At 41.4% G+C, this 24818-nt stretch overlaps 1 protein-coding gene across 2 annotated transcripts; it reads left to right on the top strand.

Annotated features, from left to right (window-relative positions):
- Positions 1-503: 503 nt before the first annotated feature.
- On the top strand, positions 504-22964 carry COPS2 (COP9 signalosome subunit 2). 2 transcript variants are annotated; one of them, XM_055002853.1, is made up of 13 exons: positions 504-613; positions 7372-7485; positions 8922-8999; positions 9915-10040; positions 12769-12879; positions 12969-13046; positions 14450-14624; positions 16258-16436; positions 16733-16785; positions 17721-17818; positions 19010-19092; positions 20051-20109; positions 22172-22964. In XM_055002853.1, exons 1-13 carry the CDS (start codon positions 560-562, stop codon positions 22314-22316), a joined length of 1353 nt encoding a protein of 450 aa, XP_054858828.1. In that variant the 5' UTR covers positions 504-559; the 3' UTR covers positions 22317-22964. The 2 variants fall into 2 exon arrangements, with proteins under 2 accessions (XP_054858828.1, XP_054858829.1); XM_055002854.1 differs by having other exon boundaries at positions 12790-12879.
- Positions 22965-24818: the final 1854 nt, after the last annotated feature.

Raw genomic sequence — 24818 nt, forward strand, 5'->3', positions numbered from 1 at the left:
GCTTACACCCTGAAAATTTTGTTGGTTTCTAAACTGTCACTGGATTCAAGATTTTCAGGGTATATATGCTTTTAAAAGTCAAAGTTCCCTTCTTTAGATATCTCCTCGGATATTCTTCATACGTTTGAAGAAGGGAGCTCAAGCTCTCGAAAGCTTACACTCTGGGAATCTTGCTGGTCTCTCAGGACTCAAAAACAGTCGTGAAGGGTCAGCCGAAGAAGGCAAAAGCGTGTGTGAGGGAGTGTGCGCGCCGTTCCGTCAAGGAGCTTTGCTTTGGATGCCTAGGCCCAGACGGTTGCTAAGGGCCCGGTTGCCAAGGCCAGGCCTGGTGCGCCCTCAATTACGGTCCGTGTATTCCCCCGCTCCCCGCTGCGGCGCTGAAGCGAACGTAAGAACCCCCCCCCCCCCCGCGCCCAAGCTGGAACGAGAGCGGCGGAGTCACATTGAAGAGGCGCCGCGCGGGATTGTGGGAGAAGGGGGTTGGCTCCCGCCTGGCCTCTCCTCCCCTCCCTCCCCGCTTCCCCTTTCCCCTCCCCCCTCCGCGCGTCCTCCGGCCAAGATGTCTGACATGGAGGATGATTTCATGTGCGATGATGAGGAGGACTATGACCTGGTAAGGAAGAGAGGGGAGGGGGAGAAAGGAAGGTCGTGGCCCCCAGGGAGAGGCGGCAGGGCTTGTGGGGCGGGGGGAGGTCCCCCTTCTCCTCCTCTGTGGCGCCCCCAGACCCTTCTCTTGGAGGTGGGTCGTCTGAAGTGACAAGACGCTCCCTGTTATGTGGGGTGGGGAAGTGGGGCCAGGCTTGGGAGGGGGAAAGGTTTGACTGTGACACCCCCTTCTCTACCCCCTCCCCATCACTCACTGCCCACTCAAATAGGTCCCTTCCCCAACCTTGCAGAATAAGTAAGAAATTGGGCGTAAGGAGCTGCTGAGGATATGACTACTATTATTATTTTTTCAAGTCTTTTTTTAAAAGGGGGAGAAATCAGCCCCTTGTTGTTATTATTATTATTAATCGACTATGTGCTGGGCCTCCTGTGCTTTGGGTGAGGAATGGGGGAGGGAGCAAGGTAGAAACAAGGGAGGAGTTTAACCCATAACCAGAAGGAAGCACACACAACCCATGGAAAAAGATGTACTAAACAGTTTATAAAATTAATATTTGGGGTTTTTTAATAATCCCCCTTTTTTAGTGTATGTGTTCTGTTGTGTATGTTGTGCATTGCACACACATAGATGATTGTGCACTTCCTCTAAGATTTTTAAACCAAAAAGGGGGAGTGAGTAATGTGTTCAGTTCATAAACACCTTTGTAGATTTGGAAGGAAGCTGCTTTTTTGGGGTGGGGGGTAACATGTTTAGTTCATAAGCACTTTTGTGTATTTGGAAGGAAGCTACTTCTCACCCCACCACCAGTGTGGCAGCAGTCCTCATTTAATAGAAACATCTTGCGTGTTTAAAAAACCAGAAGGTGTGTTCTAGAATGTTTTATCTCTTAAGAACTAGTCTTTAAAAATTTTGGACAGGATACGTTGTCCTAATGAGTTACTGTAGCATTTGTACCACTGCGGTAGTGTGAGAGTGATTAGGACTGGGTTCAGATCCCTGCTTGCCGTGAAACTTTCTGGTTGACTTAACGCCTGTCATTCCCTCTCGGCCTAACCTACCTCATAGGGCTGTTAGGAGGATAATATGGAGAGGACTACGTATGCTGCCCTGAACTTGAAAGAAGTGTGGAATAAAAATGCAATAAATAAATGTACAGTCTATGTAGATGAGTTATTTTTTTTAAATCAAATATTTTACATCTCTGTGGTTTGTCTTTCTAGATCATGGAGTTCATGTTCTGTTTGGGAGAATTTTTTTGTAGGATGGACTCCTAAACACATTTACTTGAGAGCAAACCCAGAGTTAGATGGGGCTTGTTTCCACGTAAACACATATAAGATCATATTGTGCCAAGAAATAAATTCAGATTTCAGTTGTCTTGATTTTAGTCTGTTGCAGCAAAATGACAAACAAGTTTATTAGCGCATGAATGCTTATGTTTCAAGAAATCTGTTAGTCTTCAAGGTACCACAAAACTTCTTGTTTTACCAAAAAAAGAAAAGGCTTTAATTTCCCTTAACAACGTATGTGTACAAAGACAGGCACTGTTTAATTTCTATCCTTTCCTGATGTTTGTTCTGTGATCATTTCATTACAAGATGATACTATCTCTCTTAAAATAAGCTTGAATGGCCTTTTAGAGCCTGTTGATAAAGAAACCATAAGCACAAGCTTATGTTAAAGCACTTGTCTATTGATTAGAGAACAGAAATACCAGCTTATATTGGAACACTGGAAAAAGTTACTGCGAGTAAAGTATAATATCCTGATCCAAGCTCTGCTAAAGGGTGTAGTGCTGAGTAGGTTTTCGGGAGGGCCCGCTACTTGGGATTAGTATACGTGCTTTCCACTCACAGGATCCCAGGTTCAGCCTTGGCCACTCTAGTTAAAAAGTGCTTAGGTTGCAGCGCTGGAAAATATCTTTGCCCCAAGACCTTGGAGAGCTACTGCCAGTGAAAGTAAATGATTATGGGCTAGATAGACCAACAGTCTTACTCGATAGAAGGCAGTTTATTTTGTTATTATTGTATAAATAAAATCCCTGTGTTCTTTCAGCTGGTAATGTTTTTTTCACTAGTAAGTTTACAGCATTCTAATGTTTAAAAAATATTGTTGTGGCTGTTTTCAAACTCCTATGGATACTGCATTTATTTTAGGGTCAAGTCTGAATAACTGTATTTTGGTAGCATGTAGTCCAGCTTGAGTTCAGAATCTAGGGATTACGAGGAAGTTATCCTGTGACAGTAAAATGCATCATCACAGTTCTGGAGCACCATGTAAATGCAATGATGACTAGCTAAAAGTTGAACTTTTCTGCTTACCTCAAGTCTTGGTATTTATCAGGGGCATTGCTCCTTTATATTCTTGCAAAAGTTCACAAAATATCACAAAAAAGTAAAACAAGATCTGTTCAAAGACTGCATTCAAGAAAACTTCGACAGTAAATAAAACGAACCAAGCTATGACTGTCTTCTAATTTGGATATATTCAGAAAGGGCAAAATGGAAAATGTGTACTGGAGGTTGTGGAACTGTGGTCTTGACTCGCTGTAAAGTAGCTTTCTGTGTTCGTGTAACTTTATTTCTAGTACCAAGCCGGGACACCCTGTTGCTTAGTGGGGAGACAGGATTGTACTTCAGGGCCTATCACAATCTGGATAGTTTTATGCCATCTTTTTAATGGGCAGTGCAGTTCTAAGTAGAGTTACGCAGTTCTAAATCCATTGAAGTCAGGGGGTTTAGAAGGGTGTCCCAGTTTAGGATTGCAATGCAGTTCCAGTCAAACACATGTCCGCAACAGGGTGGAAGAACTATATCCATTGCTTTCCAGGTTGGCAGGTTAAAAAGAGAGGCTGTTTTGAGATAAAAGTCCTAGATCAGCGGTACTTAGTGGCTCAGAAGCCGTGTGTGGCTCTTTGACATGCTCTCTGCAGCTCTTCTGAGGAGCTTGAGGTTAAAAGTGGCTGCAGCTGGGCAGACTGGAGGATCAATAAGCTGTGAGCCTTCTTGGGCCAACAGCCTGTATTAGTGACAGTGGCAAGAACCCTGGCGGAACCAGGCAACTGCTAGGAGGAGAGCAAGCTAGTAACAGGGAAGTGAGAGTGAAACTGCCGCCGCCACTGCCATGGCAGCCACCTGAGAAAAAAGCAAACTGGCCACATTGGGGTGGTGGTGGTTCTACTCCCCTTTCTCCATAGCCAGCTTGCTGTAGGAGCCTTGGCAGTCTCACTCTCTCACTGGAGCTGCCGTACCTCATGCTGGGGAGACAGCAAGAACGTGGAGAGGGAAGCAAAGAGTGCGTGGGCTCCTTGCAGGGAGACAGGTTGCCCAAATGCTGCTGGCTGGCGCAGAAGCAGGCTCCTACAGTGGGAAGCCTGGCTGCCCTTTGCATCCCTCCCTGTCTCCTTTCTCTGCCCCTGGCATGACATGGCCATCTCACTCTCATCTGAGCCACGGGCCTCGTGCCAGGATGCATTCAAGAAGACAGCGAGGGAAGTAAAGGGCACACCGGTTCATCGGTGGTGGGGAGCGACCACCCTTCATGATAGTTATATATATATTTAGTTATATATTTAATATTAATAGTTACAGCTTATATAATTTTGTGTGTGTGTGGTGGGATGGCACACTGAGCACACAATCATCTTGTGGCTCTTTTGGGTTGATAGTAGTTGCAAATGCGGCTCTTCACAAGTTGCAGAGTGAGTACCGCTGTCCTCGATCATTCAAGCTAATCAGCAGCTTCCTGTTTAGATTCTTACTGAAGTGCAATAGGTCCATTCTCACAAACAGCGAAAACATTAAAAATGTATCTCTGCTGTACAGTTCCCTTCTGTAAAGATGTTTGTGGTTGAAATGGGTTTACCTTTCCTTAACAACACTGGTTTAATATGATTTAAGTATATATATATTTCCCCCATTGAGCGCAGGAGGGCTGAAAAATACAAACTTCTGTTTAAGGGACCCAGCTCACCACCAACACTGTCACCCCCAGTTTCATATACTTTGAAGGATCATCAGCTATTCACCATGATTGTTATGCGGAGGCAACATGACTTTGAAAAGGAGACATTTTTTTCATGCCCCGCTTGTAAGCTTCCAGAGGTATCTGCTTGGCTCATACTGGAAGCAGATGATCTGACTAAAAAAAAAAATCAGTTCTAATGTTCTTATAATAATAGACAGGATCCAAGCCCCTGGTCTGTTTTATTGTTCTGATAGTTTGTTCGAGCTTTTATTTGTGTATTACTTGGGTTCTTCAAGTTACAGTAGAAAGCTGAGCATTCGCTGTTTTGCTTGTAGAATCTGTCATTTCCTAACTTGTTTAAGCATTACACTGGGTTCAAATGAAATTCTGTTGAGGCAGGATTGAGTAAGTTGGTAAGATATTTAAGTTGACCAGTGCTGCTTATCAGAACCAACATAAACTTGCTGCTGTTCTTTCACAAGGATTTTTGGAGCAGTTTTTCTTTAAAGCTCTTTTTACAGCAGTTGGAATTTGAAATAATTGTTGAAACACCAGGTATATATGCGTGTCCACTCCCTGAAAGGAAGATTTTGTATAGAAACAGCTGTGCTTCCTACGGATCAGCAAGGATGCTTTGAGTCACATTATAGTGACTTTTTTAACAAAACGATACAACGTGTGAGTCAGTCTTGCATATATAAATAAATAGCAAAAGCAATATACTGGAAAGCCAAAAACAAACTGGCCCGTGATGACTAAGTTGAAAAATTAGAGGGTAGCAGGAATGTAAACTTCTCTATATACCTTATGGTTAAGAATAATGGTGGTTCAATTTTGTGTAATATTTTTCTCAGATAAGAGCTGGTATTGCTGAAGGTGAGCACTGGCTAGCTTTTATGCTTAATTTTAATTAACCCTTATGCCTTCACAACTCACTGTTTCTACAATGATTCTGACATCTTCTGAGTTTTCATCCCCAACCCAAGTGAAGGAAGAAGTATGTGTGCCTGCTCACATTCAACTATCTTTTGCATTGATGTCTACACTCTCAAACAGAATTTATACTGTAAGCCACTTGGAAGATGGGCTTGTCTTTTATGTACCTTTGCAATGTATCATGGGCACAGATGACTTTATATTAATATATTATTAATTTATATTAATAACCAGCAAGACACCAATCTAATGAGTAAGGGTCAGTTTGGAAACACCACTGGGATTGGCCAGGGAGAAGGGTTAAAATGGCTCCCTGCCCTGGTACTTTTCAGCCACTGAGAATCATGCTTTCCCATAACCCTTTACCATTATTTAAGTTGTTACATCCTGCCTCTTGGTCATGGTGGTGTGAGACAGAATACCAGGGACTGACTATAGGTAATAAATTTATCTAAGAAACAGCTAGAGTCCCTTGTACAGTGAAGAATGGTATAGAGCGATGACTCTGTAAAAGTTACTAGGGGTGCCGTTAAGCCCATTTGAACCCAATTCTGTGATTTCTGTCTTCTGAGGGCTTTGTCTCTAATGTAAAATAGCAATGCTTTTCTTACTGCATTTCTTATTGCAAATCTCTCAGTGCCTGTAAGCGAATCAATTCTCTAGAGCTTCATAAAGATGCCTCTTCATCTCTGTGCAGCTGTGATGCTGCCAGTCTCTTGACCATAGTTGATTAGGATCTCCAGACCTTGAGTAACGTTAATCAGGGTTGGCAGTGGCTGAGATGCAATGTTCAACCATGAGCAACATTGAGAAGGGAAAGGGGGAGAAGTAATAGATGGGAAGGGAGCGGTGTTTGCAGCCCACTCCAAGTTTGTCATTGATGATGAACAGATCAGTAGAATTGTGTTTCCAGTGGGCCTTCACCTCTTCAGTAAACTAAGCAGTGTTAAGGATAAAATGAAGCTAGTGTTCTGTGTTGTGGACTATAATCAGGGGAAAGTGATAGGCCACTGTTCTTTCAGAATTTTTTGGTTTTTTCTCTTTAGGAGGCAATTGGGCAAGAGTAAATTTGAGGGGGGGATCCACGCTCATCCCTTTTTCCACCAGTAACATAGCAATATATCAGTTAATGTGTTATCCTCTTTGAGTCTTAGTGAGAAATGTTACCATTGTGTGTTTGTGTGTGTGCAGATATGAGAACTGGAATGAATTCTTACGCATCAATTAGGCCCTATCTTTATGAGCCCTTAACTTGGCGATAATAACCTCTTTAAGAGAGACTCTTGTGAACAGAAACAGGGTTTCTAAAATGAGATGGTAATAAAAAGGATGAGCCCCAGTAATCAAGCAAAGCTGTAAACATGGCACCACTGCACCTGTTTATGCTTTCAGCATGCCCTAGTAACTTGCAGTGCACACAGTCACTGGTCTGAAGAAACTAAACACAGTCTCTCTCTCTCTCCCTCTCTGTGGAATTTATTGCTTAACTGTTTTTCAAGCCGTAAGCAAAATGAGTATCAGCGAGGCTGGTAAGTGGTGGTGTTGTGTATCGACAGCAAAGATCATGTAGCATTTTTAAAACAACAACAACAACAAAAAGTAAACAGTAGGAGGGTTTTTTTTCCTCCTTGTGGTTTGGATCTCCTGTGCATCAACAGGCTGTCGCCCTTGCGTCTCAGTGTTGTTATGTTCGGGGGTTTAATCTGTTTGAGAGATGGGGGGCAGGAAACGATGTAAATGTGAAATTAATTTTGGTCTGTTTTAAGCTTGGTGTCTTTTTGCCCAGTGTTTTATTTCGCTCTTGTCAACAAACTGCTTTACTTCAATCTGACATGCGTTTTTCCACCCATCATAAAATACAGGAATATTCCGAGGACAGTAACTCCGAACCAAATGTAGATTTGGAGAATCAGTACTACAACTCTAAAGCACTAAAGGAGGATGACCCCAAAGCAGCACTGAGCAGTTTTCAGAAGGTTCTAAACTTTTCCTTTTCTTGATGGATGTATTGCATTAAAAGTTTTCTGGTTTTATTGGGTTCTTGCTGATTGGCTAACCCCAGTTGGGGAATTTTCACCATCCCATTTTCATTTCAGAGCTGACAGCATTATTTCAGGGCCATTGTTAATGCCACACCACACTTCTTAATTATCATCAGAAATAGGTTTCTGAACTGTGGGTAGAGCTAACTATTCTTAGCACAAACTTCAGTGAATATATAATGCTAACCAGGGCTTTTCTTCTGGGGAAAGAGGTGGTGGAACTCAGTGGTGGAACTCAGGACTGCACAATGACGTCACTTTGGGTCAGCTGGAACAAGGGAGGAGTTTTTTAAAGTTTAAATCACCCTCGGCAAAAATGGTCACATGGGCTGGTGGCCCCGCCCCCTGATCTCCAGACAGAGGGGAGTTTAGATTGCCCTCTGCGCCAAGGTGTGGAGGGCAATCTAAACTTCCCTCTGTCTGGAGATCAGGGGGCGGGGCCACTGCCATGTGACCATTTTCAAGAGGTGCCGGAACTCCATTCCACCGCGTTCCAGCTGAAAAAAAGCCCTGATGCTAACCATTGTTAACTCCAAAACTGAAGGGTAGAGGAAATGCCATGGAATATTGAGGAGGCTGGTATAGAAAAAGGAACATGTGAGAGAGCATAATACTTGACATATTTTCCCTCCGCTAGTTAGTTAAGAGATTGGGAAGTGTTAGGTTGGCACCTAACACCTAACACCTAAGAATATTCCCTCCGGTCAATTAATTACTTGATTTTTGTTTTTTCTCTTCTTTGTGAAAAGTTTCAGAGGTATTGCTGTGTTTAGTTGGTTCAGATAAGTCGTATGGTATTTCATTATCATCCCTGCCAAATATTAATCACATCAACATTTCTAGAAACATCTGCTTATTTTATGTGCGTAATACATTTTGTGGAGGGAAAGAGTTTCACACACGGGGATATATCTTGAGTTTTTGACCATCAACAGACTACCAAGGTAGATCATCTACAACAACTCTTGGAACAAAAGCTTCACAAATCCATTTTCAGGCTATCATGGTATGATATTTAACAGGATCTAGCATAGCTTTTTAACCATGTCAAAGAATTTTTGGCGCAGTTTTTTTTTAAATAGTTCAAACACCAGGTACATGCGTGTCCACTCCCTGAAAGGAAGAATTTGTATAGAAACAGCTGTGCTTCCTACGGATCAGCACGGATGCTTTGAGTCACATTATAGTGACTTTTTAAACAAAACGATACAATGTGTGAGTCAGTCTTGCATGTATAAATAAATATCAAAAACAATATTCAGGAAAGCCAAAAACAAACTGACCCGTGATGACTAAGTTGAAAAATTAGCGTAGCTTTTTAGACACGTCAAAATGCAAAAAAGCAATTCTCTCGCCTTCTCTGATTCTAGGTTTTGGAGCTCGAGGGTGAAAAGGGAGAGTGGGGATTCAAAGCTTTGAAACAAATGATAAAAATAAATTTCAAACTGGTAAGTTTCTTACTTACTCTCTTTAATCCTTGCCAATTTTTTCCTACAGGACGTCAAATGGGACTGAGCCTCAGTTGTCAAAATATTTCTGCTCTTTTCTGTTCACTGATATTTACCCCAAGCACATTTTGTATCTCTAATGCTGTCTAATGTTACAGTTCTGTGCACAGTTATCCAAATCTGAGCCTGTTGAAATCAGTGGAGTTTAGAGTGCCTTGTAAATTGCCTTGTAAATCATGACTGTTACAAGGATTTATTCAAGAGTCCAGAGATGAAGCAAGAGCACCTGCTTCAGTGCATATGAGAGGTTTTCAAAAACCACTGTTGTTCTTACAGAAGGTCTCATGCATTTAAAAAAAGATGATGCTGTCTATAGCTTTAAGCTGTGGTGGCACCATTTCTTATAACTGCTAAGCCTAGATCCTCATGGCATGGGAAAATGTAGCTTTATAGCTGAAAGTCCAGTTTGGCATCTCGTTCCGAAGTCTTTATTTCTGAAATCACCCAAGAGGATATGAATTAAAATCCGGTTAATGCGTGTCAGCAAAATCAGCCTTTAAAATGCTATCTGGAAAATACTACATGCCATATACATGTTGATGTACTACATGTACATACAACTCTGTAAGTACTATGAGGAACAGTGCAAATTGTACCACCAATCTCTACAGCAGCAGAAACTCTTTGCTGTGAAGTCATGTCCTCCTATAAACTTTTCCTATTCTCCAAAGAAAGCCAGCGTAAATTTAGCATAATATGAATAATGTTAATTTAGTAAAGCAGTTTTTAAAAATATCAAACTGCGGCAAAACTATTACCATTTGAGTTATTGTTTTTGAATGTTATTGATTAGATTCAACTTCTAGTTTGAAATGGTTAATAATTATAAATGCTTGTTATTTTCCTCCCTGACAGACTAACTTTCCTGAAATGATGAACAGATATAAACAACTATTGACCTACATACGGAGTGCAGTTACAAGGAATTATTCTGAAAAGTCCATCAATTCTATTCTTGATTATATCTCTACTTCCAAGCAGGTTAGATTATCCTTCTTTTAAAGTGTTTCTGCCCACTCCCCCAAAAGGGGTGTGTGCCAAGGTGGCTTATATTCAGATATAACAGTCAAATAACACTTTTATGTATGTTTTGGAAAAGTAGCCATGTATCTTTGATGAAAATTGTATTGTTATCCTCTGGCATTCAGGAAATAATCTTCCATTGATCAGGCTGTTTTGGAAAGCAACCAGCTTCATAGAGTTCGTTTCCTAAGCATGCAAACCAGGAGAGTACAGCTGGAGTTACGATCTAGAACTGCAAATGCAGAAGGGAAAACTTGCTGTTCAGTCTTCATGAAATAGGCCTAATACGTTGAAATTTTCAGTGGTTGGGGTTTCACATGTGGAGGTGCTTCCAGACATCATTGGATATTGTGCTATTGTTTCAGGATAGCTTGTCCTCACAGGCAAAACCAGTTGCAAATTATTGCTATAGTACCATACTAGTACAATAGCAAAAGAGGTGTGGATGCAGCCTGCTGTAGGAAGGCTGCGGATTATAATGTGGTCTGGCATTTCTCAGAACGCCCAGTAGACTGTATTATGCTTACAATGCTGTATCTGTTCTGAACTGTGCCTCAGGGTGAGGAAGAGAATCTGAGAATTTTAAATAATTTTTTCAGCTGTTATTGGACTGTTGATGATGCTCTACAAAGTATCGGCACTCCTGTTTAAAGTTTACTATAGTAAATACATAGTACACACACACGCTTTTTAGAACGAGTTTTGTGATTTTAGGTTTTTAATTGAAGTGTGGTAGGCAGGATGAAACCAGATTCTTTGCTTTGATGTCAGCGGTCAGTATATGACTATTCAGTGATTCTGGTCATTTGTAGCACTATGAAATTATCTAAAATGCTGGTATCCAATTCTGTGACATTGTGTTTGCCTAGTGGCGCATTTCATCCCACAAGGATTAAACCAATGGTCCAGTTGATCCAGCGTGCTGTTTCCCCACAATGGCCAACCAGAAGGCCCCCAGCCTAAAGCCCCCGCCCTCGTGTTCCTTCCCACCAGCTGGCATTCGAAGATATATTGTTGCCATGCAGCTATTGTGGCCACTGATGGAATTATTCTTCATATATTTGCCTAATCCCCTTTTTGCAAGACATCTAAGCCGGCAACCATTACTATGGGCAGTGAGCTCCATGAATTAACTATGAATTGTACGAAGAAACGTGTTCCTTTTGTAAGGCCTGAATTTACTGCCCATCAGATGTTCCTGAGTGGATGTATTTTGGGAGAAGGAAGGAAAATTCTTTCCACTTTCTCCACGCTATGCATAATTTTTATGATCTTCTTTCCTGAACTGAAAAGCCCCGAATACTTACGCTTTCCACACCCGTTGCCCTTTTTTGGACCTTTTCCACTTCTATAATGTTTGTTTTTGAGATGGGGCAACCAGAACTCTATACAGTATTCTAAATTTGGCCACAATATAGATCAGTGCAGCTGTTTTATTTTCAGTCCTGTTGATCCGTAGCACATATGCTTAGCACATAATTTGCCCTTTCCACCACTGCCACATACTGACTGGGCAGGCATTTACATTTGAGCAATCCATCGCAGTCGCCAGGATCTCTTTCCTGGTTAGTCATTCAGTGTATCATCCGCTAGACTGTTTTGTGGTGTCAGTAAGTCCTTGGACTGGGCCTTAAGACTCTTTGAAATCTTTGTAGGTTAGCTGTTAAATGTGAAATTTGTAAGCTCTTTAAAAGTCATTTTAACTTGCAGGATTGTGGGCAATAATGGTGTATTTAATATAATAACAAGATGGGAAAGGAATGTGTTGGGGTAGCTTTAGTACTATTGACTTCCTTTGCAAGTTGCCTTCCTTGGTTTTTGCTCTGGTGATTGATGATCTAGTAATATTTTAAAAACTGTACTGTTGAAATGTTACTTTTTAAAGATTAAGAACAATTGACATCTATGTTTACCAGATTCTAAAATTGGGATTGCCTCTAAAAAGTGGATTTGTCCAAGTTCTTGAATATGGCCACTGACGACTGTTTGACAGGACAGTTTTTTAAGAGTCAAATCCACTGGTCCCCAGCAAACTCATTAAGGGCAGGCAGAAACGATTGAGGACAGGTGTGGCAACAAGAGCCACCACAGAAGCCCAAAGACTTTTAAGATCACTATTTCTGCTGTTCCAGTTCAAATGTAATCTGGGCATCTTGAACAGCTACCGTAGATCTCCCACCCAGTCCTAGACTTCGAGAGGAAGCAAAGTAGTAGTGTCTCCCTTGGTTTGTTTCTAGGCCTGATGTATAATCTCATATACAGCAACTGTTTGGGATCTTTCTTGAACAGTGGAATCAAATTGATGCAGGGCAGAGGGAGGGGAGAAGATGCAACAGCTTCATTGTCACTGGAGGATGGCTGGGACTCTTCATGTTTGAGAGACCATGCATGGAGAGAGTACAGGATAATTCCCAAGAGAGAAATATCTAGGGCTTGTTCTAAAACAGAATCCCTACTATAGCTGAGAAAGGGGGTATGAAATCTAAATCAAATTGGTCTTGGATTATTATTTGCTAACGTGTTTTTGTATGTCGAGAATAATGTGCAACTTAATGCATATGCCATAATGTATAAGCTAGTCCTTGCTGATTTTCTTCATCTAAAGTATTAAGTTCAAACTTTGCACTGTTGAGTATGTTCATGTTGACTATATTAACAGGCACAAATTTGCTGTTTACAATTATAGAATTCTGATTTTTTATGTCAGATGGATTTGCTTCAGGAATTTTATGAGACAACGCTTGAAGCTTTGAAAGATGCTAAGAATGATAGGTTGTGGTTTAAGACAAACACAAAGGTAATATGGGCTAATATGGGTTCAGTAATTTTTGCTAAACATGAGTTTTGAAATCCTAACATATTTAAAAATAACCCTGTTCTTTTCAGCTTGGCAAATTGTATTTAGAACGAGAAGAGTATGGGAAGTTACAGAAAATCTTACGGCAGCTCCATCAGTCGTGTCAGGTACGGGGCCTTTCCGTTACTAAACTTGTTTTTTTTACTTGTTCAGAAATTTCATCAGACTTGTGCAGCCTCACACGGCATTTTCAGGACACACAGTTAGTGCTGCTGCTCGCGATGTCTGATGACCCCATTTCGGCAGAGGCAGTCAGAATCCATGCCTTGGCACGCTCATTCAACCTTCGTATGTTAACTTCTGTTAGTCACCATATTCATGGTGATCAAAGACAATTTTGATACCTAGCAAGATATCCAGATAGCCACCTGAGGAACTATTATTCAAATTGATTTCCCCATGAAGCAAAGGTTTCAGTATTCAGTGACGAGAACTTGGCAGGTACGGCAGTATTGCTGCTTACAACACCCTACCTCTGGAGGGTGCAAAGAAGGAACTTAGCAGAGTCATCTCTTGAAGACTTTGGTGTCTTTAGGGTCATATATGAATGCTCATGAAGCTGCCTTAATCCAGACCATTAGCCCACCAAGGTCAGTATTGTTTACTCTGACTGGCAATAGCTCCCCAGGGTAGAGGTCTTCTACATCACCTACTATCGAATCTCTTTTAACTGGAGATGCCAAAAATTGAATATGGGGCCATCTGCCTGCCAAGCTGCCACAGCCTCTCAAAGAAGTCTCCTATAGTTGTGCTGTGCCAAGGATGTTTTTGAGATGTAGTCTGCCTGTGGGTCGTGCTTGAAGACTGTCCAGACACCGAATCCAGCGCAAACTTGCACTGATGCCAAACTCTTGATAGGTTGTTCCTCTGAACTAGTTGCTTTTGTTGTTTCTGGGCTGATCAGTGGTGAGTGTTATGACCTGTAAAGGTTCTTAATATGCTCTGGATCGACTGCTGTTAAACATTTTAAAAACAAATATCATAGTGAATCTTAGTATGGTTAATTTTTTTAAAATTGAACGCAAGGTATGCTCTTTGTAGTAGAAATTAGTTATACTGTTTGGCCGAACAGTGGTAGACTAAATGTAGTCACTTAAATTTCATCTTGTGCATCTGCGCTGAACTAGTGCGGTAGGCCATGATTAATATTTGTTTTTTTTCCTCCCCAAATTGTGTCTGAAGTATCAAAACATCTTGGGCCAACCCTGACTCATGGCTTGCAATGGATGCAAAATACTTTCGATGGTTCAAGATTTTTTGGTTCACTAGGATTTGAGTCTGGTGGCACCTTAGAGACCAAGATTTTCAAAGCATAAGCTTTCGTGTGTCAGAGCTCCTTTCTTCAGACACAGTGGACTCAAATCCTGCTGTTCTACTGCAAACCAACATGTCTGCCCACCGAAAACATTGTTCATTAGCAGCGCATATTCATCCTGGGAGAACATAGAGAGAAGAATGTAATTCCCACTTCCCGAGATTTTACATTGTGCCTGTTTCTCCCTTTCTATAGACCGACGATGGAGAAGATGACCTTAAAAAAGGCACCCAGCTATTGGAAATATATGCTTTGGAAATTCAAATGTATACAGCACAGAAAAATAACAAAAAACTTAAAGCACTGTATGAACAATCGTTGCACATCAAGTCTGCTATCCCTCATCCGTTAATAATGGGGGTCATCAGAGGCAAGTGGTATTAAAATGTCCAGATCTGACCCCTGCAAGTGGCGTGTTAGTGGTTGTGTTAGCTCGTTCACTTAGCCCATGGTGACAGCTGTCACACTGGTTTGCTTTAGTGAAAATTTTTTTTTAAGTATGGAGGTGCATTGTTCGTTCTTGTGGCTCATTGGAATTTGTATAGAAAAGAGTCCAGTAGCACCTTTAAGACTAACCAACTTTACTGTAGCATAAGCTTTCAAGAACCACAGTTCTCTTCGTCAGCTGCATCTGACAAAGAGAACTGTGGTTCTCGAAAGCGTATGCTACAGTAAAGTTGGTTAGTCTTAAAGGTGCTACTGGACTCTTTTCTATTTTGCTACTACAGACTAACACGGCTAACTCTTCTGGATCTATGGAATTTGTATGATTCACTTATTGTGTGGCGGGGGGACGGGCAAGAAGGGTATTAGTTGGTTCTGCTTTAAGCGAGCGGTTGCACTACTTTTCTTAGCAGCTCTGTTAAACTGGTTATTAGTGCGCTGCAATTAAAGAATTTGTTAAATACTTCAGGATTGCATGGGTTTTATAGTCTCTTGCCATAACAACCCCATCACCAACATGTTTATCATTTGGCATAATTTCATCTGAACATTTATAGTGAATTTATAGTGACTCTATTCCACTGTAGCAATCAAATAGTTGCCTGGGGCAGCAGTGATGATTATTTTAAAAAAATGAGTTGGGTACAATAAAATTAACATTTTGGAAAACAGAAATGATGCTACCTTATTTAGGAAGCTCAAAGTTCTCTTATTGACAGTGCAATCCTAAGCAGAGTTTATATATACCTTTCTCTAAGAGTTATAAAATTAAAACTAAAGGATCTCGATTACAGCAGTACTCTCCAGAGAGCCAGACGTACATGTTCAGGCTTATCCCTGGGACTTTCACCCCTACAGGCTATTCCATCTTATTGCTATTCTTTAAAGATTCCAGCTCAATGCAGAGCCTTCACATTGGCTAGACTTAACTCCTTCCCCTCTAAAGTGCTTTCTGGTCGTTTCTCTGGAGTCCCTTATTCTGAACGAGTTTGTGACTGTGGACAAGGAAAGTTAGAGACCTTGGATCATATAATAGTTTTTTGCCCTAAGTGAAGTAAGGAAAGAGAGAGATTTATTATTCCTATTATGTTAAAAGAAAAGCTTCCCTTCCTTCCTTGGGCAATCTCAGTGTTATTGTCTGATAACTTTCCTGACAATCAATCCTCTGCTATAGTGGCTTCCTTTTTAGCCACGGTGATAAAGAAACAAGATTTTCATGAGTTTAGATAGTTTAAAGTGATAATGACGAGTTATGTCTATGTGAATTGGGTATGTTCAAGTGTACAGTTCATATTTTGTTGGTGTTTGTATGGCTTATGGCTTCGGCCGGAAAAGCAATAAACATATTATTATTATATACCTTTCTAAGTCCATCTGAGTCGATCGACTTAAGAAGGGTGTAACTCTGTTCAGGATTGCACTGTCAGTGTTTGGTCTTTGTTGACATTTTTAGCAAATAAAAGATGACTTCTAGGAGTCTAGCATGGTAAATAGATCATTTTACTCTGTGGTAGAAATAGCAAAACAATAGCATTTGCCTCTGCTTGTTTTTCTTCCAGAATGTGGTGGTAAAATGCACCTAAGAGAAGGTGAATTTGAAAAGGCACACACCGATTTCTTTGAAGCATTCAAGAACTATGATGAATCAGGGAGTCCTAGAAGAACTACTTGCTTAAAATATTTGGTCTTAGCCAACATGCTAATGAAGTCTGGAATAAATCCATTTGACTCTCAGGAGGTAATTGTGGTTGCTTTTCTTGCTGTATTATTAAAGAAAATTCGGCGTCAGGGAGGAATTTTTTTCCAAGCCATATTGGCGAGGAATCCTGGAGGGTTTTTTGACTTCCTCTGGGCATTGAGCAGGGGTCACTGAGGGAGGTGGGGGGATAGCTGTGAATTTCCTGTGTTGGGCAGGAGGGCAGGGCTGGGCTAGTTAAACCTTGGGGTCCCTTCCAGCTCTAATTTTCTATGTTCTAGTTTAAATGGTTTAGTTGGTATCTGAATGTGCTTATTGTAGTTTTCTGTCCTGTTTAGGCAAAACCATACAAAAATGATCCAGAGATTCTAGCAATGACAAATTTAGTAAGGTAAGAGTGTATTTTCCCTAAAGGGCAAAGCGAGAAACAAGGTTGTACCTCAGTTATAGTGATTTGTAGACAGACTCAATTTTTAAAACGTTGTTACTCTTAATGGCAGTCCAGATACTTGAATAGCTGTTTGGACATAAGGTGTGTGTTCTTTGTGAGTGATACCAAGAATCTGTCATTGAAAGATCTATAACTTCAGAATCTATACTTTTAGAAGAAGCATGCATTTTTCAATTAGTTTAATGTTACATTGTTGTTCTCACAAATGTGTAACCCTCTGAAAATGGTTCTTCCAGTGTACCGAGCATCTGACTTTGTTTTGGATGCTTCCTTGTGTACACAGGCATATGCATGCACCCCTGCACGCATTCTGTCTCCATGCAGAGAAATACGGTTGCGAATATCAAAATTCTTGCAAGTCACTAAACCATCCAGTGTCCAGAGAACTGTGGATTGTTCTATGCCTTAAGGGAATTTTGGGGCTGCGTTTTTTGAACAATAATCGTTCCACGTTGCCTGGCAAACCTGCTTTTAAAAGAAGCAACTTTCAAAACTTGAGAGCCATCTTGTGTAGTAGCTAAAGTGTCAGACTAGGATCAGACTATAAATGAAGTAAAATCTAAAAAATTAAAATTTCAGAAGTAGTTGGTGATCTGGTAGACAGATCTCCTGTTCTACGGCTGCAGTGTAGTCCCATCTGCCCAAGCAGCCACAAGCCCTTGATCATGCATGAAGGACCTCTTTGGACTGCAGCAGCAGTTTCATTTTTTTTTTTTAAAAAAAAGGTTAAATTTCTTTTGCTCTAAGAGAATAAGGGAGAAAGGGCTTACTGTGAATATTAAATCCACTTATCTTTGAGTCCCAGAAACCAAATGGTGGTGTCAGCTTTATTTCCCGATTGACAAAATTGTAATTTGGAGCTCTCTGTCTTGAAGTGCCTACCAGAATAACGATATCACCGAATTCGAGAAGATTCTGAAGACGAATCACAGTAACATCATGGACGATCCCTTCATAAGGGAGCACATCGAAGGTACAGTTCTGGAGTTTTTGTGACCTTCGCGTCTCTCATCCTGAGCCCACCTCACCATCACATCCTCTTTTTTTAAAAAAATGAGGATAATGAAAGCCAGTGTGGTGCAGTGGTTAGTGTGTTGGACTAGGATCTGGGAGAAGCAGGTTTGAATCCCCACTCTGCCGTGGAAGCTCACTGGATGTCCTTTGGCCAGTCATAGCCTCTCAGCCTAACCTACCTCACAGGGTGGTTGTGTGGATAAAAGGGAGGAGGAGAGAATGATGTGCGCTGCTTTGGGTCCCCATTGGGGGGAGAGGTGGGGTATAAATGAAGTAAATAAATAAATTGATGCCCTGCGTTGGTACTAAAAGGGGGGTTGGATCTTTTTTTTTAAATGTGCAGCAGGGGCTGGAGCTGGAACCATGACTGGATGACTTGCTTTGTAGCTGGATGGAAGAATGGGGAGGAGTACAGTTGAGCTGCCGGAAGGCAGTACAGGAAGAGAGTGCGTTCCCAGTTATCAGCCTCCGGGTTCAGTGGGTTGAGGCTTGTTGGGCCAGTTGGCAGGATGACTGTGGGGCAGCATCAGCGGTCTAAGCAGTTTGCCCAAATGCCAGGGCAACTCGCCTGCATTTCCATGATCCAGAATGCTGCCATTGGAATGGAAGAGAGGCTCTGCCTGACACTTCAAGAACAGGAGGGGTGGACAAGGAACCATTCAGGCGTGGCTCACAAAATGCAGGAAAACAAGTTTCGGGGTGGGGGGGTGGAGAAGATGAAAGGTAACTTCCCTGTGTTCACAAAGTCTCAGGGGCAGCCCAAAAAGTGCTGGTTCTCCCATTTACGATTACATTTGCTGTGCAGTCAGGTCACATAAGAAACTCTGCTAAATTAGTCCCATGACCTCCTTGCTTGGTTCTTTGAATCCTTCTTAGCTGTGACCTTGGTATTTTTGTTTAAAGGACCCTTGAGGCTCCAGAAATTGTGTCCTTTCCTTGAAAGTTTATCTCTGCAGTGGACTACATCAAATTTTCAACTTATTTTATCTACTACAAGAGCTGGTGGGGGAGGGGCACAACCAGTTGCATTATCCAAGCTCTTAATGCATGTATAGGAATATAGTGCGCTTAAACTTCCAACTAAGCATTTGGCTTATTTCAGATTTAATGGCTGTTCATATAATGACTTCTTGCTTTTGTTTCCTTCCAGAACTTTTGCGAAACATCCGAACACAAGTGCTTATAAAATTAATTAAGCCTTACACAAGAATACATATTCCCTTTATTTCTAAGGTACTTGTGATACCGCCTCCATTGGATTTAGTTTCACACCACTTGCCAAAAGCCTGTACTTAGATATTATTTTTAGGGACCGAAGAACCTAGGCCGTCTATGGATCTGTTGCAGACAGAGCTGTATGTATGTTGCAATAATGCAGACGCATAAGAAAAGGTCGGACTGGGGTATTGGTTCCATAATGCAGCTTCCTAATAAAAAGCAGTTTTTCAAAACTTGTGGCTGCAAACATATATTTAAACTGTGCATGAAAATCTGTGGCCTTGGAATGAGATAGACTTCGGAATCTGTAGGCAACGTATTCTGGAATCTCAGAAGGTGGCTGAAATAGATTTTCAGTTGTTGCAGGCAAGGTTTCAGTGACTCTTGTTACTCCTTGCCCCTCAAAATGATACTCAAAACAAAAATGAATTATTAAAAATAAGAAATGATACAGAACATGTTCACCTTGCATAATTTAATCTCATTGCAGAATTCTGCTTGTTTTGACACTGATTTTGGATTGGTTTTATGCAGAACTTCTTTTGTAGCACTGCAGTACATACAACCTTGCTTTATAGATTCTCTCTCCGCAGCAGTTTTAGCTCCAGTAGCTCAAAGTCAGAATAGAGCTTAACCATCTCTACTGTATTTAAAACATTCCCACCTTTTCCTTTATTGGAACATAGCCCAGTGTAAGATGTACATTGTCACTGCACCTTCTGTGAGCCCACAACTCCTAGGATTGGGCTGTAAATGCATTGTCAACCACAAGCTCTTTTTGAAAATGCTCCTTTTTGGAGTATTGAATTGAAGTGGCTCCCTATAGAGATCTTCAGGGATTAATCCTTCGTTCTTGTCCTTCCTTTCCCTATCACAACATTGATATTGGTATTAGATGCTGTGTGTTGATCACCTTTATATAGGAAAACAAACAAAGTGCCTGGACACTTACTTTCTCTTTTTCCTTCCTTAGGAGTTAAACATAGATGTAGCTGATGTGGAAAGTTTACTGGTGCAGTGTATACTGGATAAGTAAGTATTTGTTACTTTCTCTCGGCGAGCACTGGATATTTTAAGGGATTTGTTTATAGCATGGGAGAAGTAAACAATGTATGTATGAAAATGCTGTTTGATTCTGCAGTTGTCATGCAGCTTGATGCCAAATAAGTCATAATTGTATGATTGAGATAATGCTGAGCTCAGAAACTAACTTTCTTTGGCTTGGATGCATATGTTTGCCTTTTAGTATTTAATATTTCATAGCATAGCATAGGGCCCCGTGGCGCAGAGAGGTAAGCTGCAGTACTGCAGCCCAAGCCCTGCTCACGACCTGAGTCCAATCTCGGCGGAAGCTGGGTTCAGGTAGCCGGCTTCAGGTTGACTCAGCCTTCCATCCTTCCGAGGTCGGTAAAATGAGTACCCAGTTTTCTGGGGGTAAAGTGTAGATGCTTTAGGCTGATCCTGAACTGGGCAGGGGGTTGGACTAGATGGTCTGTATGGCCCCTTTCAACTCTATGATTCTATGACTGGGGAAGGCAATGGCAAACCACCCCGTAAAAAGCCTGCCAAGAAAACATCGTGGTGCGACGTCCCCCCATGGGTCAGTAATGACTCGGTGGTTGCATAGGGGACTACCTCTACCTTTATTTCATAGCAGAAAGGTAGGAGACCTCCCACCCAGTCCAGATGAAGAAGGAAATCTTACAGCTTACAGCAATTTGATTCCAAAATTAAAATATTTACTAAATACTAGTGAACTCTTCAGCTCTGGTTCAAAAAGCATAGCTCCAAAATCACTCTATCTAGTAACTACCGAGCGTCACCAAAAACTTAAAGCTCCTCTGGGACTGAACCTTCCATGCAGTGGGGAGAGAATGTTAGCCAGAGATGATAGGCCTCGGCTTACCATTAAATGATACCCAGTTGTTAAATTATTTAATGTTTTTTTTCTGCTTTGGGGGAGTTGCCTTTGGACTTTCCTTCCCCAGGCTTCAAACTTTGTTGGTCTGCTGTTAACTTCCTATTTGTCCGCAATACCAAATTTCAGTTCAACTTTTTACTCACGAAACTAAATAAACCTTACTAAACTAAATACTTTACTTACTAAACTAAATAAAACTAAACCAAGCATTGTTTTTAAAAATCTTAGCTACGAAGCAGGACCTTTAAAACTTCCAGTGCTCTTAGAGACTATTCTCCTTAGAAGTTAATTCATGGTACGGTGGTGGTGTGGGAAATGGTAGCACCATGTACCTCTCTTTAATAAAGCACCATGTATCTCTCTTTAATAAGAGCCCTTTTCTCTGCAACGTATATTGCAACTACATTGGTGCAATTTCTCCTTTGTTCGTTTTAGACTGTCAGCAGTTGACTTCTCATCCAAACTCAGGCCTTTGCCAGTTCAGTTCTGAGGCCAAGCAAGCTCATTAGTGATGGCTTGAATTGCCTGTGCTTCCTCTGTGTCAGCTGTGGCCTGGTGCTGTCGTAACATTCTCAATGTCCTAAACATTGTTGATCAGTCAGGAGAGCCATATGACATCGTGCACTCTTTTCCATAGATCCCCTCCTCACCATCCTGTTTCAGAGCTAACCACAGTACAGTATTAGCTCTACAACAAAGTTAATGCTATAATCATGGTCAATCAAACCGGAGCCTACAAAACTCTAGTGTAGTCTGATATCAAACAAGGTTAGCATTCATGTTGGTGCCGAGGTAACACAGCACCATGGTTAGCACTGAAAACAGAAAAGGGGGGGGAGAGATCATGCATAAGAGGGGAGGAAGGAGGGGAAAGGATCACATTAAACCTACCCGTGCTCCTGGATTATGTTAGAGGGCAAAAGCGAAGCGGGTCTGGGTCTGCTCAGTTCTGGATGGGGAGCCCTCTTCAGAACCCTGTGTACAAATCCTGGAGTTTGATGATGTGAGAAAAGCAGCCTATAAAAGTAATAAATCCAGGATGTTTCCATGGTAAGAAGATCGGGACCATCCAGTTGGGCTCACATAAGCCACCTCTTATCAAGTCCCCACCAAACCTTTTATTGTTTGTTTTATAGCACACACTTACGACAGTTTTGTATTTTTAATTTTTAGCACTATTCATGGCCGAATCGATCAAGTTAATCAACTCCTTGAGCTGGATCATCAGAAGAGGGGCGGAGCACGGTATACCGCTTTAGATAAATGGACCAACCAACTAAATTCTCTCAACCAGGCTGTAGTCAGCAAACTGGCTTAAAACCAAGAACAGGCTATTACAAAACGTTCTTAAGGCAACAACAGCGCAGTGATGTATACCTTAAAAAAAAAACTGGGAATGGCAAAACTACTGTCGGTTGGTGTGCCCTGAAATTATTTGGAGTTTATGGCAGAAGTGCTTTTTTGATCAGCTGGTTTGTGTTTTGCTGCTGCATTTATCCCAAGAAAAAAAAAACAGCTTTAATCTCCAGAAGAAAACCAAAATGCCACGGGATTTATGCTGTGTTTGACATCTGGCCCTCACCATGCAACACCCTAATAATCTGTCAAGGGGCAACTAATGACCGGAGAAAAGGTTTTCGTTTGTCATGAATTTTAAATACACTGACACGTTCCTGTTGGTTAAATTTAAACATTATTTTACCTGCAGAAAAAAAAATCTGTCTCACACAAATAATAACCTGCAATAACTTGAAATGCATACCCCCTTTTGAACACTTCCCTTTTTTCTCATGTATAAATCGAAACGTTTGCTGCATTTTGCAAAAATGTCAATTCTCCAAAAATGTGTCCGTATATTTCTGTACCTGCAGTGTAGTCAAGGTTTAGAAGAAACCCCGTAATTATGGTGGCATACTGTCACTTAGGTTTCAAGCAGCAAAAATAAAACAGTGCAGTTCAGAAATTGTACAGGTCTTGTTTCGTGATGTGTTTCTCATTATATGGCTTGGTGTACAAGAGAAGCAGCCAGAGAATTGCTGTTTTCTGCTTACACTGTGAAAACACCCTGAATATCCAAGGGCTCCATCAACCATCTGCATTTACACAATCTCGATCGAAAAGGCTTGCGTGACAGCCCTATTTTTTTTCTTCCCACTGCAGGCCTCGTCTTCCTAGTTATGGTTAGGTGATCAAGAAAGCAGGAGGGCTATGTACGTTCCTCCATCTCGTCTTCTCCTTTGATTAGTGTTGGGAGTACTGGATTTTTTTGCTAACTGTTACTGCTGTACCTCATTCAAACTATAGCTACAAGTGGGTTTGCAAACTGTGGCTTGAATGAACTATAGTTGCTGGGGGACCCGCACAAGTGCAGGTGTAATATTTAATTATTGGTCACTGCAAAACTTGAGGAGGAGGAAGTCAAGTAGTACCCCAGCACTCCTCTCTGCATCGCAGGGGAGGCGTACTGGAGCCCACAGGATGCTTTTGAATGTCTAACCTAACCAGGGTTGTTTAACCAGGGTTGGATGATTGCAGGGGTGGGGGGTCTAAACAGCTTTGCAGGCTACACTTTTCTTAAATTTTGCACATGTGTTTGCGTTTTTTGTCTTCTGTGGCATTTATATGCAACCTATCGATGGAGCTTTGCTAATTTCAGTAGGTTTGCTAACATAGAGTGTAACAATTGTAAGTGTGTGTGTGTTTCTTTAAATGCTTGGTGTGATACAGATGAAGAGTGGGAGTGAAAGAGGGATGAGTGAGTGAAATGATTGGTTGATGACTGAGAATGTGGATGGAGTTGAGAAGTGTGACTGGAGTGAAATCCGATTGGACAGTAGCAGTGCTCTAGGGGCGGAGTGAACTGGAGTTTTTAGTTACTGAGCAGAGAGAAAAAGAGGCAAGCTACGTGCAGCCTGAGAGTGTCTGTGTATTTCTGAGGGAGAACAGTCAGGGCAAAGCAGGCAACGTGTGGAAGCCTGAACTGTGTGTGTCTGTGAGAGAACATTTTCTATCCAAAGCAGGCAAACTGTGTGTGCGCCTGAGAGAGGTTATATATATCTGTGTGACTGAGCCTATGTAAGGAACCTTTGAGAACCGATAACTATCTTTGAAACCATCAAGTTTAAGTAATAGTGTGAAACGGATATGCTTCTTGTAAAAATAAAAGTTTAATTTTTTTTTGTTCATCCCAGAGTATATGTTATTAGTCCCCCGAAGGAGCCTGACGCTTGAGCATGTTATTAAAGGGGAAATTTAAATTAACTATTTTGGAATATAATTCCTGGTGACAGCAATCTACCAAGAGGTTGTAAGAAGAGGGTTAAAGGCAAAATCTAACTACACCACAGAAAGAAGGTTGTAACATAGGGCTTTAAGAGTGTATGGATATCCGTAATGCCTGCTGTTGCATTGGCACATCATGTTTAAAAACATGGGTTACTGGTCAGGCACATCATGTTCATATGAACTTTGGGGCTCACTCTTCAAACAAAACTACACCAATAGAAGCGTCTATAAAAACATAAGGCCAGTATTCAAGGGTCATATGAGGTGATTATGAATTCAGAACTAGGCCTTCAGATGAGAACTTCTGAAGGGATAGAAATAATTCTCAGATATCTCAACAGGATTCAAACAGGGTTTTTTTTTCACAAGCATTGCTGTGACTGGGGCTAGATGGCTTCCATGTCCAACTCTGAAATTTAGTAGTCTGTGCCGGCAAAGTAGATCATTGAGAAGGAGCGTTTTTTTCCTTTAAGGAAGACTATCTGTAGAGAGAAGCTTGGAGACACGTAGGCAGTGCCCTAGAAATGGAGCCACT

The sequence above is a fragment of the Eublepharis macularius genome, chromosome 18, assembly GCF_028583425.1.
Source record: "Eublepharis macularius isolate TG4126 chromosome 18, MPM_Emac_v1.0, whole genome shotgun sequence".
NCBI classification, from domain to species: domain Eukaryota; kingdom Metazoa; phylum Chordata; class Lepidosauria; order Squamata; family Eublepharidae; genus Eublepharis; species Eublepharis macularius.

Excerpts from the sequence above, each read along its gene's own strand:
- COPS2 (XM_055002853.1), top strand. The coding sequence starts at position 560 with ATGTCTGACATGGAGGATGATTTCATGTGCGATGATGAGGAGGACTAT. Across the intron at positions 9,000-9,914 it reads TAAAAATAAATTTCAAACTG|ACTAACTTTCCTGAAATGAT; the intron begins GTAAGTTTCTTA and ends CCTCCCTGACAG. Across the intron at positions 19,093-20,050 it reads ATATTCCCTTTATTTCTAAG|GAGTTAAACATAGATGTAGC; the intron begins GTACTTGTGATA and ends TTCCTTCCTTAG.